Source organism: Camellia sinensis, chromosome 1 (assembly GCF_055761805.1).
Source record: "Camellia sinensis isolate YWXY chromosome 1, ASM5576180v1, whole genome shotgun sequence".
Taxonomy (NCBI): Eukaryota; Viridiplantae; Streptophyta; class Magnoliopsida; order Ericales; family Theaceae; genus Camellia; species Camellia sinensis.
In genome coordinates this window covers 185,235,824-185,250,517 of record NC_138961.1, presented here as the reverse complement: position 1 = coordinate 185,250,517, position 14,694 = coordinate 185,235,824, and the positions used below count along the sequence as shown (strand labels likewise).

The 14,694-nt window shown below is 33.4% G+C and overlaps 1 protein-coding gene across 1 annotated transcript; it reads left to right on the top strand.

Annotated features, from left to right (window-relative positions):
• The first annotated feature begins 1,212 nt into the window (after nt 1-1,212).
• On the top strand, nt 1,213-12,225 carry UVR8 (Regulator of chromosome condensation (RCC1) family protein). Its single transcript, XM_028236238.2, has 12 exons — nt 1,213-1,669; nt 3,608-3,794; nt 4,612-4,758; nt 5,213-5,294; nt 6,385-6,540; nt 8,811-8,984; nt 9,556-9,627; nt 9,772-9,843; nt 10,308-10,426; nt 11,142-11,227; nt 11,358-11,410; nt 11,877-12,225. Exons 1-12 carry the CDS (start codon nt 1,564-1,566, stop codon nt 11,961-11,963), a joined length of 1,341 nt encoding a protein of 446 aa, XP_028092039.2. The 5' UTR covers nt 1,213-1,563; the 3' UTR covers nt 11,964-12,225.
• Nucleotides 12,226-14,694: the final 2,469 nt, after the last annotated feature.

Sequence of the window (14,694 nt, the reverse complement as noted above, 5' to 3'; positions counted from 1 at the left end):
TATGCTATATTGGAAGTAACATCTTTGATTCGTGTCAGACCAACTGCATAGCATGAGTACTCGCCATTATAACTTGTATTTGGTCAACCACTAAATTTTAGTCACATTATAGTGTTTGGTTGCGCGATTTATGTCCCTGTTGCACCTCTACAGCACACTATGATGGGTCCACAACATAGGCTTGGAGTTTATATTGGTTTTGATTCTTCATCAATCATTAGATATCTAGAACCTTTGACTGGTGATATATTTAAGGCATGATTTGAGATTTGTCATTTTAATGAAACAATTTTCCTATCATTATGCGGAGACAAGTCGCAGCCTGAAGCTCGACAGGAAATCACTTGGAATACTTCGACGTTATCTCATCTTGATTCTCGTACTAATCAATGTGAACTAGAAGTTCAAAGGACCATTTATTTACAAAGTATTGCAAATCAGTTACCGAATGCATTCACCGACACATATATTGGACAAATTCCTGAAGATCTTGGCCTTCAAGACCATCAAATAGAGAGAGAAAGAGATGAGGAGACAGAGATACCAATAGATATAGAAAGAAATAGATGATGAGAAAGAGAGAGAGAGAGAGAGAGAGAGAGAGAGAGAGAGATACCAACAAATAGAGAGAGAAAAAGAGAAAAGTGGATTTGTTTGAACATTTTAAACAAATCATCTATTTTTTTTTTTAAAGCAAAATAGATCACCTCTCTATATATATTAGAATAGATTTGTTAAAAATGCTACAAATACTTCAATAGATAATTTTTTTAATAGATAGATAATTTAACAGATAAATGTTAAAAACAAATAGGTAATTTAATAGATAGATTATTTGGATAGATATTTGAACAAATAAGGGGGGGAAAATTCGAACAGATAGTCAAAAAAATTTGAATATATAGATATAAATTTGAACATATAAAAAAAAAATTGAGCAAATAAATATAAATTTGAATATATAGTTAACGAAAAGTCAATAGATAAAAAAAAGTCAACATATAAATTAAGGAATAAAATTAAAAACAAAATGTTTTCCAAAATCAACGAAAGGACTCCTCTCTCACCATACTATTTCACAAAAGATAAACCTCTCATCAGTAAAAAAATATTCACTACACCTAATACCCTATAATTTTCTTACCTTGGACTTTTCAACAATTAATTTTTTTTTATTTTTTATATTTCAAAAATAAAATAAAGGACATTCCTGAGAACCACCAAATAATTTCTCAAATTTGATCACATGCACCCTTCTATACTGGCCTGGTCTTTTCTTTCACCTGCTCTTCCATCTCTCTCTCTCTCTCTCTCTTTCTCTCTCTCTCCTCTCTTAATAGCAGTAGCAGTAATTCTCTACCCAAGGTGTTAGGGACATGTGCTATCTACATCACCTATAAACATACTCACTGGCCTCCATTATGATCTGTCCAGAACAACAGGACGAGGAAGAAGAAGATACTTCTTAAATATCGCTCTCCTGTCTCTCTCTCTATCTATAGACTTTTCGGTGTTTGACACAATCCATCTCTCAAAGAAATTGAGAGAGAGAGAGAGAGAGACATGGCAGAGGAAGAAGTGAATATTAGTAGTAGTGAAATAGTAAGTGCACCGATTCGCCGAGTTCTTCTCATCTCTGCTGGTGCTAGTCACTCTGTTGCTCTCCTCTGTAAGCTTCATTTCCCCTTTTTTTCTCTCTCCAGTTCTCCTTTTTCGATACATAATCATGCCCATCTATCTATATATGTCATGTTTTATTATCTGGTCTTGTTTTTTAGTGGGTGCAAATTATGTTCTAATTTTGGGTCTTGATCTTATACTTCGAATTTCTTCTTCTTTTATATTTTATTTTAATTTTTATTGAAGAAAAAAAAACCCAATTGGAAGTTATTCTTATACATTGCTTGGGTAAACTAGTTGTTTTGTTAAATTCTCTTTTCATGTGGGAATAGTTGGGGTGTTGTAAATTGACCGGTCTATGCAAAATTGGTTTGATGAATAAGAAAAACAAAGAAGGAAAATATTGTTTCTTGTCATTGTTGAAACCCATTCTTCTGAGTGTTGATCAAAACAATTGTTACATGAAACCATTTCTAGTTTCCATTCTAAAGAAAAGCCCAAACATATGGGTCATTGAAGGCTTTTCTCTCCATACTGTCCCTTATGCCGAATCATATACGAACGCAGACAGCATGCCAAAGTAGTTGAGCACCGACCCTTCATGGCATAGTCAAATGTCACAAAGAAAGAACAATGTAATGACCTCTAAGACTCACATGATGAGGAATTACGGATCCATTCACTAACCTCTCGTTGCTAAGCACATGTAGTATGAAAACCTCCCTCTGTTCCAACTCTGTCCCAAATTGTTTGTCCATTTTCGGCATCGTGCCCTTTAGTGGGTTCAATAAATAATGTATTTTTGAGAATTTTTCCTGATAAATTAAAAGATCTCAATTTGTTCTTATAGATGAAGTCTTCAAAATTCTTGAAAACAGAATAAATTTAAAAATATAAACGATTTTTTGGGATGTCTGGGATAGTGAAAATGGGCCTACAATTTGGGACATAGGGAGTATATGTCATGGTGGAATACTCTTCCAAAGAGCCGTGTCAATCTCCATATTTTTTAAGCAACAATGATTTTATTAGAAGAAAAGAGTAAAAGAGATACAGAGAGGTTAAGGAAACAAAAGCTGCATTTCATATACAACCCTCTGACCTAGAAATCAAAAACAAAAGAATTCCCTTAAATGGAGAAGATACAAAGCCCCAAAAGAGGATAAATGACAAATCTTATCCCACAACCCTTTAATCTCTTCCACATTGTCTTCAAAAACTCTAGCATTCTTTTCCAATCAAATTACACAAATAGCACAATTCCAAAGTACTCTTGCCTTCTCATTGGATCCGAATCCTTTAAAATCAAACATTTGGACACTAGACATCAGGGCCACCTAATCTACTTTTACCAAACGAAACAATTTGTACCATATAGCCATATCGACAAGGCAATGCAAAAATAAATTGTCAATAGGTTCTCATTTCCCTTTACATGATACACCATTGTGGGAGCAAAAACAATTAGCACAATTAAGGAAGCAAAAAGCAATTGGGTCATCTCTTCTAAAACATGCCATTGGTGTCCATACAAAATTTTTAACTTGAGGCACAATACCATTCCAAATCATCTTATAAGGACCAAAAGAAGGCACATTTGGGACACCAATTATCTTAACAAAGAAGGATTTGCAAGAAAATAAGCCCAATGAATAAAGAGTCCACCTCCTATGAAAAGGTTCCTCATTTAATTGTGACCAGATTGACCTTTACTTGATAGAACTATGGGTTACAGCTTCTATAAAAAGAATAATTTCATTACCAATCTGTTGGGATGATAAATGCATTTCTTTAGAAGAGTAAAAGCTAAATGCCGTAAAGAATAAAATATTTTATTGTTTATCTTAAAGCTTTTCAGCTTGGTTTATCCTTTTGTTATTCTGTCTTCATCCATGATTGATTTCCATGTATGTAACTTCCTGCTATATAAATTTCATTTGTAAAATTTGCATTAAGGAGACAAACTGACTTTGTAGATCTTTTACAGCTGGAAATTTTGTTTGCTCTTGGGGGCGGGGAGAGGATGGTCAGCTAGGTCATGGTGATGCTGAAGATCGACTTTTTCCAACTCAACTAAGTGCATTAGATGGCCATGAGATAGTATCCGTTACTTGTGGAGCTGATCATACAATTGCATTTTCTGAATCAAGTATGCAAGTGTACAGTTGGGGATGGTAGGTTTTTTTAATTTGTCTATCAGAATACAGAAACAAAACTTTTGAATCTGTGTGGAGATTGAACCATAAAGGCCTACTTTGCCTCTGTAATGCTTAGGTAAAATTTGAGAACTTTGCTTTTTTGGGAACAAATTTGAACCTTAAAAAGCCAACTTTCCACTGTTTGGTTTGTCGGCATTTGATCTCAACTTAAGTCCATTTGGGAAGGATTCATATACAGAGACGAGTACAATCATATTTACAATTGAGAAAGTGTTCGTCGAATGGGATTGCCAGAACTAAGTTCAAATCTAAGTCCAAACATTTACATTTAGCCATTTCACCATCATTATAATTGATTTTTTTCTTTAGGTCTTCATATGTCTATAGGTTGATTATTTTGTTTTCTTAACTTTCAAAATGAAACAAAGATCTCTAAACCCATCTTTATCTTTTTCCTTTCCCTTTCCAGATCCTTATCCAAATCTATGATCGAAACATAGCCTAAGAGTTGTTTCTTGAATCTATAAAGTGTTGCAACATCAAGTTTGTGTTTTCTTTTGATAATGGTGTTAGATTTGTCATGTGAGGTGCTCATGGACATGAGATGAATACCTTGATTATGTAAATATAGCTACGCATCTTGGTCATTTGTAGTGTTTCATGTATTGCTGCTTTGCAAACCATTGGGCATAACTATTCGTGCATAATTAATTCACTCACTTGCATGGAATGATATGGTGCGTTCTTGTTTCTGTCTTATGATTATCTCAATGTTTGTTTTATGTGGTTCGTATTTGATATATAAGTAGTTTTTCTTCTGCCAATTTTGTAGGGGTGATTTTGGGAGGCTGGGTCATGGTAACTCTAGTGACTTGTTTACCCCTCAGCCAATCAAAGCATTGCAGGGTTTACGGATAAAGCAAATTGCATGTGGGGACAGCCACTGTTTAGCAGTGACCATGGAAGGCGAGGTGCAGAGGTTGGTTGTCATTGCTACTCTTTCTTTTCTATTTCTTTTTTGAAAAATCACAAGGAGTGGTTAAACTAGCTTTGGGGGTTGCTTGTGAATTGACCCACCGATTAAAATTCTTGTGAGGTGCTAAACAGATAAGGAAAGCAATTATAAAAACATGCACATCGACATTTTGAATTGTTATGTGGAAACCCTCTTAAGGGGAAAAACCACGGGCACCTTTGCCGAAGAAGATAATCTACAATTCAAAGAGATTAATACAAGATCCAACTAGCGACTTACAAGTTACAACCAATAATACCTCAGATGCATTTTTACCTTGACCTTGACCTCAAGAGACATATCTCCCAGATTTCAATTATTCTGGTGATTTATTTATTTTTGTGAAGGTTAAGCTTTCTTTCGAAACAGGTTATGTTCACTAGTTTAATATTGGTTTTTTTGTGGTTTTTTATTGAAGTTGGGGGCGGAATCAAAATGGTCAACTTGGTCTTGGCACTACTGAGGATTCTCCCCTGCCACAAAAAATTGACGCTTTCCAGGTATTGCTGTTAATTCTTATTCAGAAATAGTTGTCTCATTAGTCATTTAATTGTACTTAATTTCAATACGTGAGAACCCTGTTTATAAACCATATCAACCTTGTTTAATTTCTTAGTCTTGCGAGACATGCTAACATCCAAAAGTTTCATGTGTTCCTATTAATATTGCATAATGTACCTTATAAAAAAAAAAAAAAAAAAAAAAAAAAAAAAAGAAAGAAAGAAGAAGAAGAAGAGAAAAAGTGCACAATGATAGAGATAATGGAGGTGACAAGACTTGAACCCAACATCTTCTGTAACCATATCTCTAAAGATCACCAATTATCTCAAAAGCTTGAGTTTTTAAAGAGAGGGCTAACTTTATTATGTGGGTGTTTGGGAAGTGGGTTTTTATGTAGGTTTTTTTAGTTGTAGGATATTATTGGAGAAATTTTTTTTGGTGTTTGGGAAGATAGTTGGGTTTTTTTGTGGTTGGATGTGATGTTTGTGAGAGAAAAAGTGAAATGATTATGGGGTTGGATGTGATATTTTGTTTGGATTTGTTTTTTTTTTGGTTTTGCAAAAACTTTGTCTTTTAGTGGAAAAAATAAAAAAAAACCCACAAAAATTTTTCTCCAAACACCACCTATATATATTCTCAACAACACTTTCACTAGTTCTAAAGAATAGTGGAGACTCCATAACATACACAAAGGAATTTCAACTACCTTAGACAATTTCCGTGGGAGCAGAAGAGGCTTCTTCCTTTTCATGGTCCATGTGCCCTCTCTTATTAGGTCGTTGTTACAATATCATGCTTGTTGAGCTTGTTATTAAATTGGTTATAGAATTTAAAGCTAATGTTAAAAAATACAAAATAATAATAATAATAATAATAATAAAGAAAAAGAAGAAGATAAATAGAAACCCGTTCATTTCTTTATTTAGAAAAAGAATATTCTTCCTAATATCGCATTATTACCAAATTTCATGGTTATTAATCAGTAAAAGAATAGTGTACTTCAAGCATGTTTTTCATTGAGATTGTCATGGAAACACTTTTCTGAAATCTTGCATGGCACTTCACTTATCTTTGCTTCACTTTTTGCAGGGGATCTCTGTCAAACTGGTTGCTGCGGGTGCTGAACATACAGCTGCTGTTACAGAAGATGGTCAACTTTATGGTTGGGGCTGGGGCAGATATGGAAACTTGGGTTTAGGTGACAGAAATGATCGCTTAGTTCCTCAGAAAGTTTCGAGTGTTGAGGTATGTCACTCATCTGCGATTATTTTTCTAGTATTCACAATTGACCTACAAGATATCTAGACGCTTTCAATATAAAATTTTTGCTTTCAGTTCTTACTAATTGGGAAATGTAAGTTAGCCATTAGTTGGGATGTTATAACATGAACATGGGGTACGAGTGTTAGGTGTCGGTATGTGTCCAAGTGTCAAATTCATCTAATCCCTATGGCAAGGACACAGGAATATGACAAATATTTGTATTTCTTAATTTTTTATTTTTTTTTATTTTGTAGGATACGATGGTGTTTACAAGGTTACAAAAAACATTTTATGCATATTCAGGTAGTTTTATTGCTAGTTATGTAGAAAACTTGGATCAATAGACATGCGTGCTGGCTGAACATCCAACTACACGTTGGACACATTCTGATCTCCTACCCAAGTGTCAAGTGTCTGACAAGGGTACTTCACACATTTAGAAGAGACTACATAAAATGTCTCTTGATGAAAATGTCAATTGATTTTGAAAATGTCTCTTGACTACTCAAGTGTCAATTGATTTTGAAAATGTCTCTTGACAAGGGTACTTCACACATTTAGAAAATTTTATGAAGTTAACAACAGTCAGGGAAATATATTCATCCTCTTTCTATTTAACAAAAAAAAAAATATTCATCTTCCATCTGAACTTGAGCTTTTCTTTTTTCACTACAAGCTGCAGAGATAAACACCTGTGGGAACCTACTTTGTCCAAATGAGTTAGCTAACAAGTCATTGGCTAGAATCAGATCCATATTTTTATTAATAACTGTGAGTTGGGTCGGAATTGAGTTACTACCCATCAATTATACAAATGGAACTGTTGAAGATTTTGGTAGATATTATCCACTCGAATTTGTTGCAGCATGTCTGTCGAGGAATTTTGTTGTTTGTCTGGCTTTTGAAACAAAAAATGGAACAAGTGTGGGAACTGTTGTTTAGTTAGCTCTTGTTAGCCAGGTGAGCAAAGACATGGCCTAGTTGTGTATTTTATACCCTATTGTGGGCAACAGATAATTTTAGAAAAAGTCTTGGGCTGCAGGCTCCAGTGCAACCTTGAATTGTTGTAAGTAGTTGATTGTATTGAAAACCTGGTGAAACATGGCAGTTCTGGATAAATTGATTGCCAACTTCGTTTGGTAGCTCTTATAAGATGGCTTAGAGCATCTCCAATCCTTAACCAAAACTTTTATCAAATTTAAATTTGATGAAAATTTTGGTGAAAATGACCTTTTAGACCATCTCCAACGCTGCATCTAATATTTCATCAAATTTAAATTTGGAAAAAATGGCAACTGTTTAATCTCCGACCCTTGCATCAAACTCATATCAAATGAGGGACGAACTAAAACTTTTATCAAATGAAGAGAGCCTTTCATCTTTCATCAAATTTAAATTGTTACCATTGGGTTGAACATCCTCCCGGATATCCTCTCAGATGTCCACCCAAGATCAACTTTGACAACCTTTTTTGTTCATGTCTGGATGACCTCTAGGACATCCGCCCGGATGTCTTCCAAGACAATCGGGGATGTGAAAAAATCTGATGAAAATTATAATTTTAGTATTGGTGTGAATGGTATCAAACCAAACTTCTCATCAAATTTTTACTCAAATTTGATGAAATTTTTTATTCAACGTTGGAGATGCTCTAATCATCAATTCATCAAACTTGTATCAAATTAAGTTTTCACCAATTTTTCATTAAATCTAGGCAAAAACAAGTTTTTCACTAAATTTGATGAAAGAAGCTTTTGGGGATAGGCTTGTAATTTTTAAAAAGGATTTGATTAAATTTTTTAGTGAGGATCAGAGCATTCAATTTTTTCACCAAATCAAACTTTTGGTTAAATTTGATGAAAAGCTATTGGAGCATCCCATCAAGCTTTTAACCAATTTTTACTCAAACTTGATGCTCTTATAAATCCATTTTTCTAAAAAAAAAGCACTAGGTCGTTTGGCATGTCCATTTCCCACCAAAAAGCCAACTTTAGCCACTTAAAAATGCCATTAGTTAGGCCAAAAATGCTAGAAAGCTAGCATTTTTGGAACTGTATGATTAAGGAAAATAAAACCCTTGTATTTTCCTCTATTAACTTTGTAGAACAGTCTTGTGTTTCCATAATAGGCAATTTTAGCAGAAGCTGTTTCCAATTACTTTGTTAAAGCTTTATAATTTGCTCTGTGTTAATCTCTGTCTCTCTCAAACTTGTTTACTTCAAATATCAAGTTGTAATATTTCCAAGTTCCAGGCAGAGAAGATGGTTCTGGTTGCCTGTGGATGGAGGCATACAATATCTGTCTCATCTTCTGGTGGTTTATACACTTATGGGTGGAGTAAGTATGGTCAATTAGGACATGGAGATTTTGAAGACCACCTCATACCTCATAGGCTGGAAGCCCTGCGTGAAAATTTTATTTCACAGGTAACCTTTTCGGTTTTCATGGAGTTGATTATGATTTCCTAATTTGGTATCAGTTCCTTTATGTTCTTTTCTTTAGACAGGAAAATCTAGTGAAAAGAATAAGAATATGGAATTTGTTGTATTCTTTATCTGCTTGAATTTGTTGTTTAGAGATCTCAATACTCTGTTCTCTTTCTCTGCCTTCTTGGTGACCAGGTACTGTTTAATGAGTCAATAGAGTTCAGTTGATGTATTCCAACTTGTGAAGAGTTTAGTTGCTGTGTGGTTGACAGAGATTTTGAAATTTTTAAAGGAATTTACTTAATAAAAGAGCATCAGTAGCTAAAAATATTAGCGTAGCTATACACTTTCATGTGTTCACCAACAATAATGTTATATATATTATCAATACAACAATACCCCTCGTACTAATAACCATAATTCCCAACAAATTTATATTGCCTGTCCAGTTATATATGTGTGTGTGTGCGAGTAAGTGTAGATACGTACATTTGTTCACTTGTCTGCAACTATGACTGATGTTTTTATTGTCCTGTGTTTTTAAACTTTTCTTGGCTTTAAAATTTTTCAGATATCAGGTGGTTGGAGACACACCATGGCACTGACATCTGATGGAAAACTTTACGGTTGGGGTTGGAATAAGGTTGATGACTTAATTCTCCTTTATTTTTTTTAATTGAATGCTACTGCATCTCTATATCATGAAAAAGTTTGCTAGTTTGATAACAAACAGAAGAAGGTATTGCTATCTCCATCAACCAATTCGAACTTTCTTTTTCTTGTACAGTTTGGACAGGTTGGTGTTGGTGACAATGTTGATCATTGCTCTCCTGCACAAGTTGGATTTCCGGATGAGCAGGCAATTCTTATTCCCCTAATCTCTGATGGAATATAGGAAATCTTTTCAATATACTCTTTTTAGACGGTGTGTACAATATGCACCCTCTTACGTATTTTTTTGATACATGTTACATATTTCTATGGCAAATGTTACTTGATCTTCTGGTCGAGTTGCGATAATTTGTGGTTTAGAGATGGACAAAAATGCGTAATTTCATTTTTGAATCACAAATTGTTGTAACTCTATCAAAAGATTACATTACATCTGCCACCAAAATGCATAACATGTACCAGAAAAATTAATAACGAGGTGCATATGATACACACCTATAAGGGGTGTGTACCAAAGGGGTTCCCATATTATATTACTTGGTCCATTGGCCTTAATGTTTAGTTAAAGGAGAATATTGCTGGTTTTGATTTCTTATATGGGGTCTTTTTTAATTATCACTATCTTTTGCTGGTTTGGTTTTTCACTTGCAGAAAGTAGTTCAGATCTCATGTGGGTGGAGGCATACACTTGCTTTTACTGAAAGACAAAATGTATTTTCTTGGGGAAGAGGTACAAATGGACAGCTTGGGCATGGGGAGTCAGTTGACCGGTAATAACTTTTGGACTGGCCCAATATTCTGACATTATGAGTTTCATATGATACTTTGTATTTGGCTTTGGGCATGGAATGCCTCTGAACTGGTACCCAAGGCTATTAAATAGTTTTTAAGTTGCGCATTTTATTTCCTTTTAATTGTTTTCTAGCATAAGGTTGTACATTGTAGAATGGTCTACTTGTTCATACTTATTTGAGTTTACTTGTTTTTTTTTTTGTTTTGTGGGACTGAACACCTAAGAAGTGCAGACACTTCTAAGGTGTGTCCATGTTGGACATTCGTCCAAGCGTGTCCTATTATTTTTTTGAGAACCAGACATGTTTTGGACACTCGGGGAACACATAAGTCTGTCATTTAGACACATGAAACACAATATAAGTTTGAACAAAATAACTTAAAATACAATGATAAAAGAAAAACAATGTATATTTACGCCTATTAATCCCTGATCCTTTAAACTTTAGGAATTCATGTTATGTTGTAATTTTTAAATTTTTTAAATAAATATTTGTGTATTTGACATATGATAAATTTTAAAATTATATATTTTGCACGTTTTCCGCACGGTCTGTGTCCTGCATTTTTTCAATGTCGTGTTGTGTGTCTGTTTCTGTGCTTTGTAGTTGAACATCACATGCCTTCTCAATTATGGAATACACTTATGTAACTCATAAACTTCTGGAATTTTTTTTCCTCGAAAATTTGTAGAAACATTCCAAAGATGATAGAATCTCTGAGTGCGGATGGATCTAGTGGACAACAGATAGAATCTTCAAAACTTGACCCATCTACAGGTGCGTGACTTCCCTTTCTCTGTCTATATTTGTTTTTTAAGCAACTCAAGTTAAGAGTTTATTACACTATTTTGGACTACATTGAATTCCATTATTATTGTTATTATTATTATTTTTTTTCCGTGAGCAGGGAAAGCTTTGGTTTCTCCAATTGAGAGATATGCAGTTGTTCCTGATGACAACGTAAGTGTTCCTTCCACAGTCTTCATTGTCTTCATTACTGGTATGATGGAAGCGGTACTCATTAAAAGAAAAAAAAAGGGGTGGTGGAAGAGGCAAGATTAAGTGTTCCTACGAGTAAATCAAATTCTAGGGCTTGAAGCTACAAACTAGTTATTCATATTTAAGTTTCAACAAGCACTGCATAGTGCAATACAAATTATATTTAAGCATACACGTATTTGAATATGATCGGAGGACATTTGAAATTTGTCAAATATCACAAAGTCTGTCACTAACACAGTTCTTTTCTGGCATATGAACTTCGTATGTTATGAATCCTAGTTCTTATCTTTGCTTTGTCATTTCTAGTGTCAAATAATTTACCTGTGTAACATTGTTATAACTGTAAAAAAACATGCAGAAAACTATTAACTAAAGTGCAAATTTAGTGCTAGACATAAGAAAATAATTGTGTTACTTTGTGCAGGTCCAAGGGCAAACAGTAGCTACAGTTAAGGGTAATGGAAATGAAGCAAGTGTTCCCCAGGGTGATGTGAAAAGGGTGCGCCTTTGAAATAGTTACCTTCCACAAAACTAACTGCACATTTGTTGTTGCTTCTGAACTTTCGGCATCACTAGTGTCTTTGAAAAGTGATGGCACGTGTTATGCCCTTCACCTCTGTTTTTTGTATGACCGTATTATTTTCTGAAGACGGTGTTTTTGTTCGTGTTTTATATTTCCAGTCTTTCTTTCCAGACTAGTCTTGGATTTTTGTTGAGGTGAAATTATGCTTGTCATAATCTAATGAATGCTTGAATGGTGCTTTGCTTTGTAATGGGTGTTCATGCTTATTTTACCTATCTCTTGTTTGGAAATGGTGAATTATCGGGATCCGTAATCATTTACCTAGTCTTTGCACTTGTTATAATGTCATCCGATAAACCTGCTTCAGCGGGAGTCTCGTGTTGAGTGACCATTTTTAGCATATCTGCCTGCCTAATTCCGTTCCATGTAAATTGGGAAACATGATTTTATTAAATTTGAGAGAAGTCAAGTTTGTGGAAGTTTCTCTCCTGCCTAGTGGTAAATTATCATGTATGGGATGAAACTGGAAAGTTTTCTTACATAAAGCGTGGTGCATAATAGTAAAAAAATCAATAAATCTATATGAATTATTTTTTAATAATTATCTCAATTGTTTCATAAAATTTTTGACCTATATAATTAGATTTTTAGCATATAATTTATTAGACTGTCGGTATAAGACATAAATTAAAAAAAAATGTTCTATGATTTTATAATTGAAAAAACAACAAATGGCATTTATATTAATTGAATTAATAGGGTTGTGCCATATATATTGTAGGAATATTTAAGATGAGTTTTTTCAAAAAAAAAAAAAAAAAAAAAGACTTAAAAGAGGACCATTTTACCTACATTGTAAAAATACACATAAACCGTATGGGAAAAAGAAAGTGAATAAAATTGAAACTAAATTTTCATCCTTTTTTGTTTTTTCCTCTTTTCTTTTATAAGTTTCGTTTCAAATTTAAGATTCAAATACAACTAGAACGTGTGGAAGTTGAAACTAGAAAGTAAATGTTTTTGATTTATATATAAGTAAAAATAAAATATCTAACTTCCAAATAATTATAAATCTTTTACCGACTTCACTGTAAATAAAAGTTAAATTTCTTCTTTAATTGTTATAATCTCTCTCTTATTGCAATTCAACTAATTTGATCCAAAATTTAACAAATACAAGTAGAGAAATGACATCAAAAGGAAATGACAACGGCCAGATACATCGAAAATAAAAATAAAAAATGAGACCCAATGGATATGTTGGCGGACGTGATGTATCAATTTTTTTGGTTTTATACATTTTTTCCACCAGAGTTATTGAAGATTGATGAATTTGATAATGGTAACTATTTGATATAAAATAAATATATGGCATATAATATAATAAAAGGCACTCAGGTTAGAGGTCCATTTCTGAAACTATGGAGCCAATAGATTTAAGCTTCAATCTTTTTAGACCAAAATGGCATTATCTGTCAAAAGGATACCTATTTGTGCAAAAACCTACCCATCTTATAACCTATTTGCCCAAATGTCACTTATTTGTCCAAATATCACCTATATGTATACGTGTCATCTATCTATTCACTTATTTGTCCAACTATCTGTCTAAATTATCACTTACCCGTACATGCACCACTTATCTATTTACTTATTTGTCCAATGTCACCTATCTGTCTATGGCACTGCCGCTAGCCGCCACTATCAGCCACCAACAACTTTTCAACTAATTTTTCGGTGTCAACAATCTGTTTCGGCTACTTTGAGATGGTGTCCTTATCACACAAAAATATTAAATGTTAAGCCAAATAACATATGACCCAATAAGTTTAAATTTTTCACTAAGGCCTAGTTTGGGAAGACTAAATAAGTGCACTTTTTGACTTTTTATGAAATATGGGTTGGGTTTGGGTTAGATTTGAAGTGATAAATTAGAGAGGTGATGTGACTCAAATAAGATGATGTGACTTAAATAGGATAGTGACTTTTTGTCTTTTTTCAATCTTCCCAAACTAAGCCTAATTAACCTTTTAAAAATATATATTTTGCAAGAATTTCTTATCACATCGTGTTTTATATATTAGTGTCCACATCAATATCATGTTTGTTTTGTGTAACATCACGTGACAGTATCCACATGTATAATTGTTACCTCATTTGTACGTATGGTTCAAATTTCACAACCAACCACATGATTAAATGAACATACATGCATGATCAATAGCTTTCTTTAAGATATTCTATCAAATAATTATTGGATATATTTGTTTTTGTCGGTCCATTGCATGGTTAGCTTGGTTTCATTTGATTTGATTCTTTTCTTTTGTTATATATTGGTCAAAAAAAATTTATTTTTTTATTGAAAAAAATAAGAATAAAAAGGAGCACTTTTGCTGGTACTATGTTTGCTTTAGATGTATACCATCCAAAGTGTTCAAATTTTCATTCGTTTTTTAATTTGATCTCTAAACTTCAATTAATATTAAGTTTACACTCAAACTTTTGAAATTTTGATCAATTTCACCTCTGCCGTCACATTTTGTCAATAATTGGACGGAATGTGCTGACGTGATACCAAAGTTCATTTGAAATTTCATTTTACCTCCCAAACTATATCTTAAAAATCAATTTGTCCCCCCCTCACGTCAGCACATTCTATCTAATTGTAAACAGAATGTAACAACAGAGGCCAAATTAATCAAAATTTGGAAAGTTTGAG

Bases quoted from the DNA above. Each gene is read 5' to 3' on its own strand.
- UVR8 (XM_028236238.2), top strand. From the start codon at position 1,564: ATGGCAGAGGAAGAAGTGAATATTAGTAGTAGTGAAATAGTAAGTGCA. The intron at 9,628-9,771 runs GTTGATGACTTA...TTTCTTGTACAG, and splicing joins ACGGTTGGGGTTGGAATAAG to TTTGGACAGGTTGGTGTTGG. The intron at 11,411-11,876 runs GTAAGTGTTCCT...TACTTTGTGCAG, and splicing joins CAGTTGTTCCTGATGACAAC to GTCCAAGGGCAAACAGTAGC.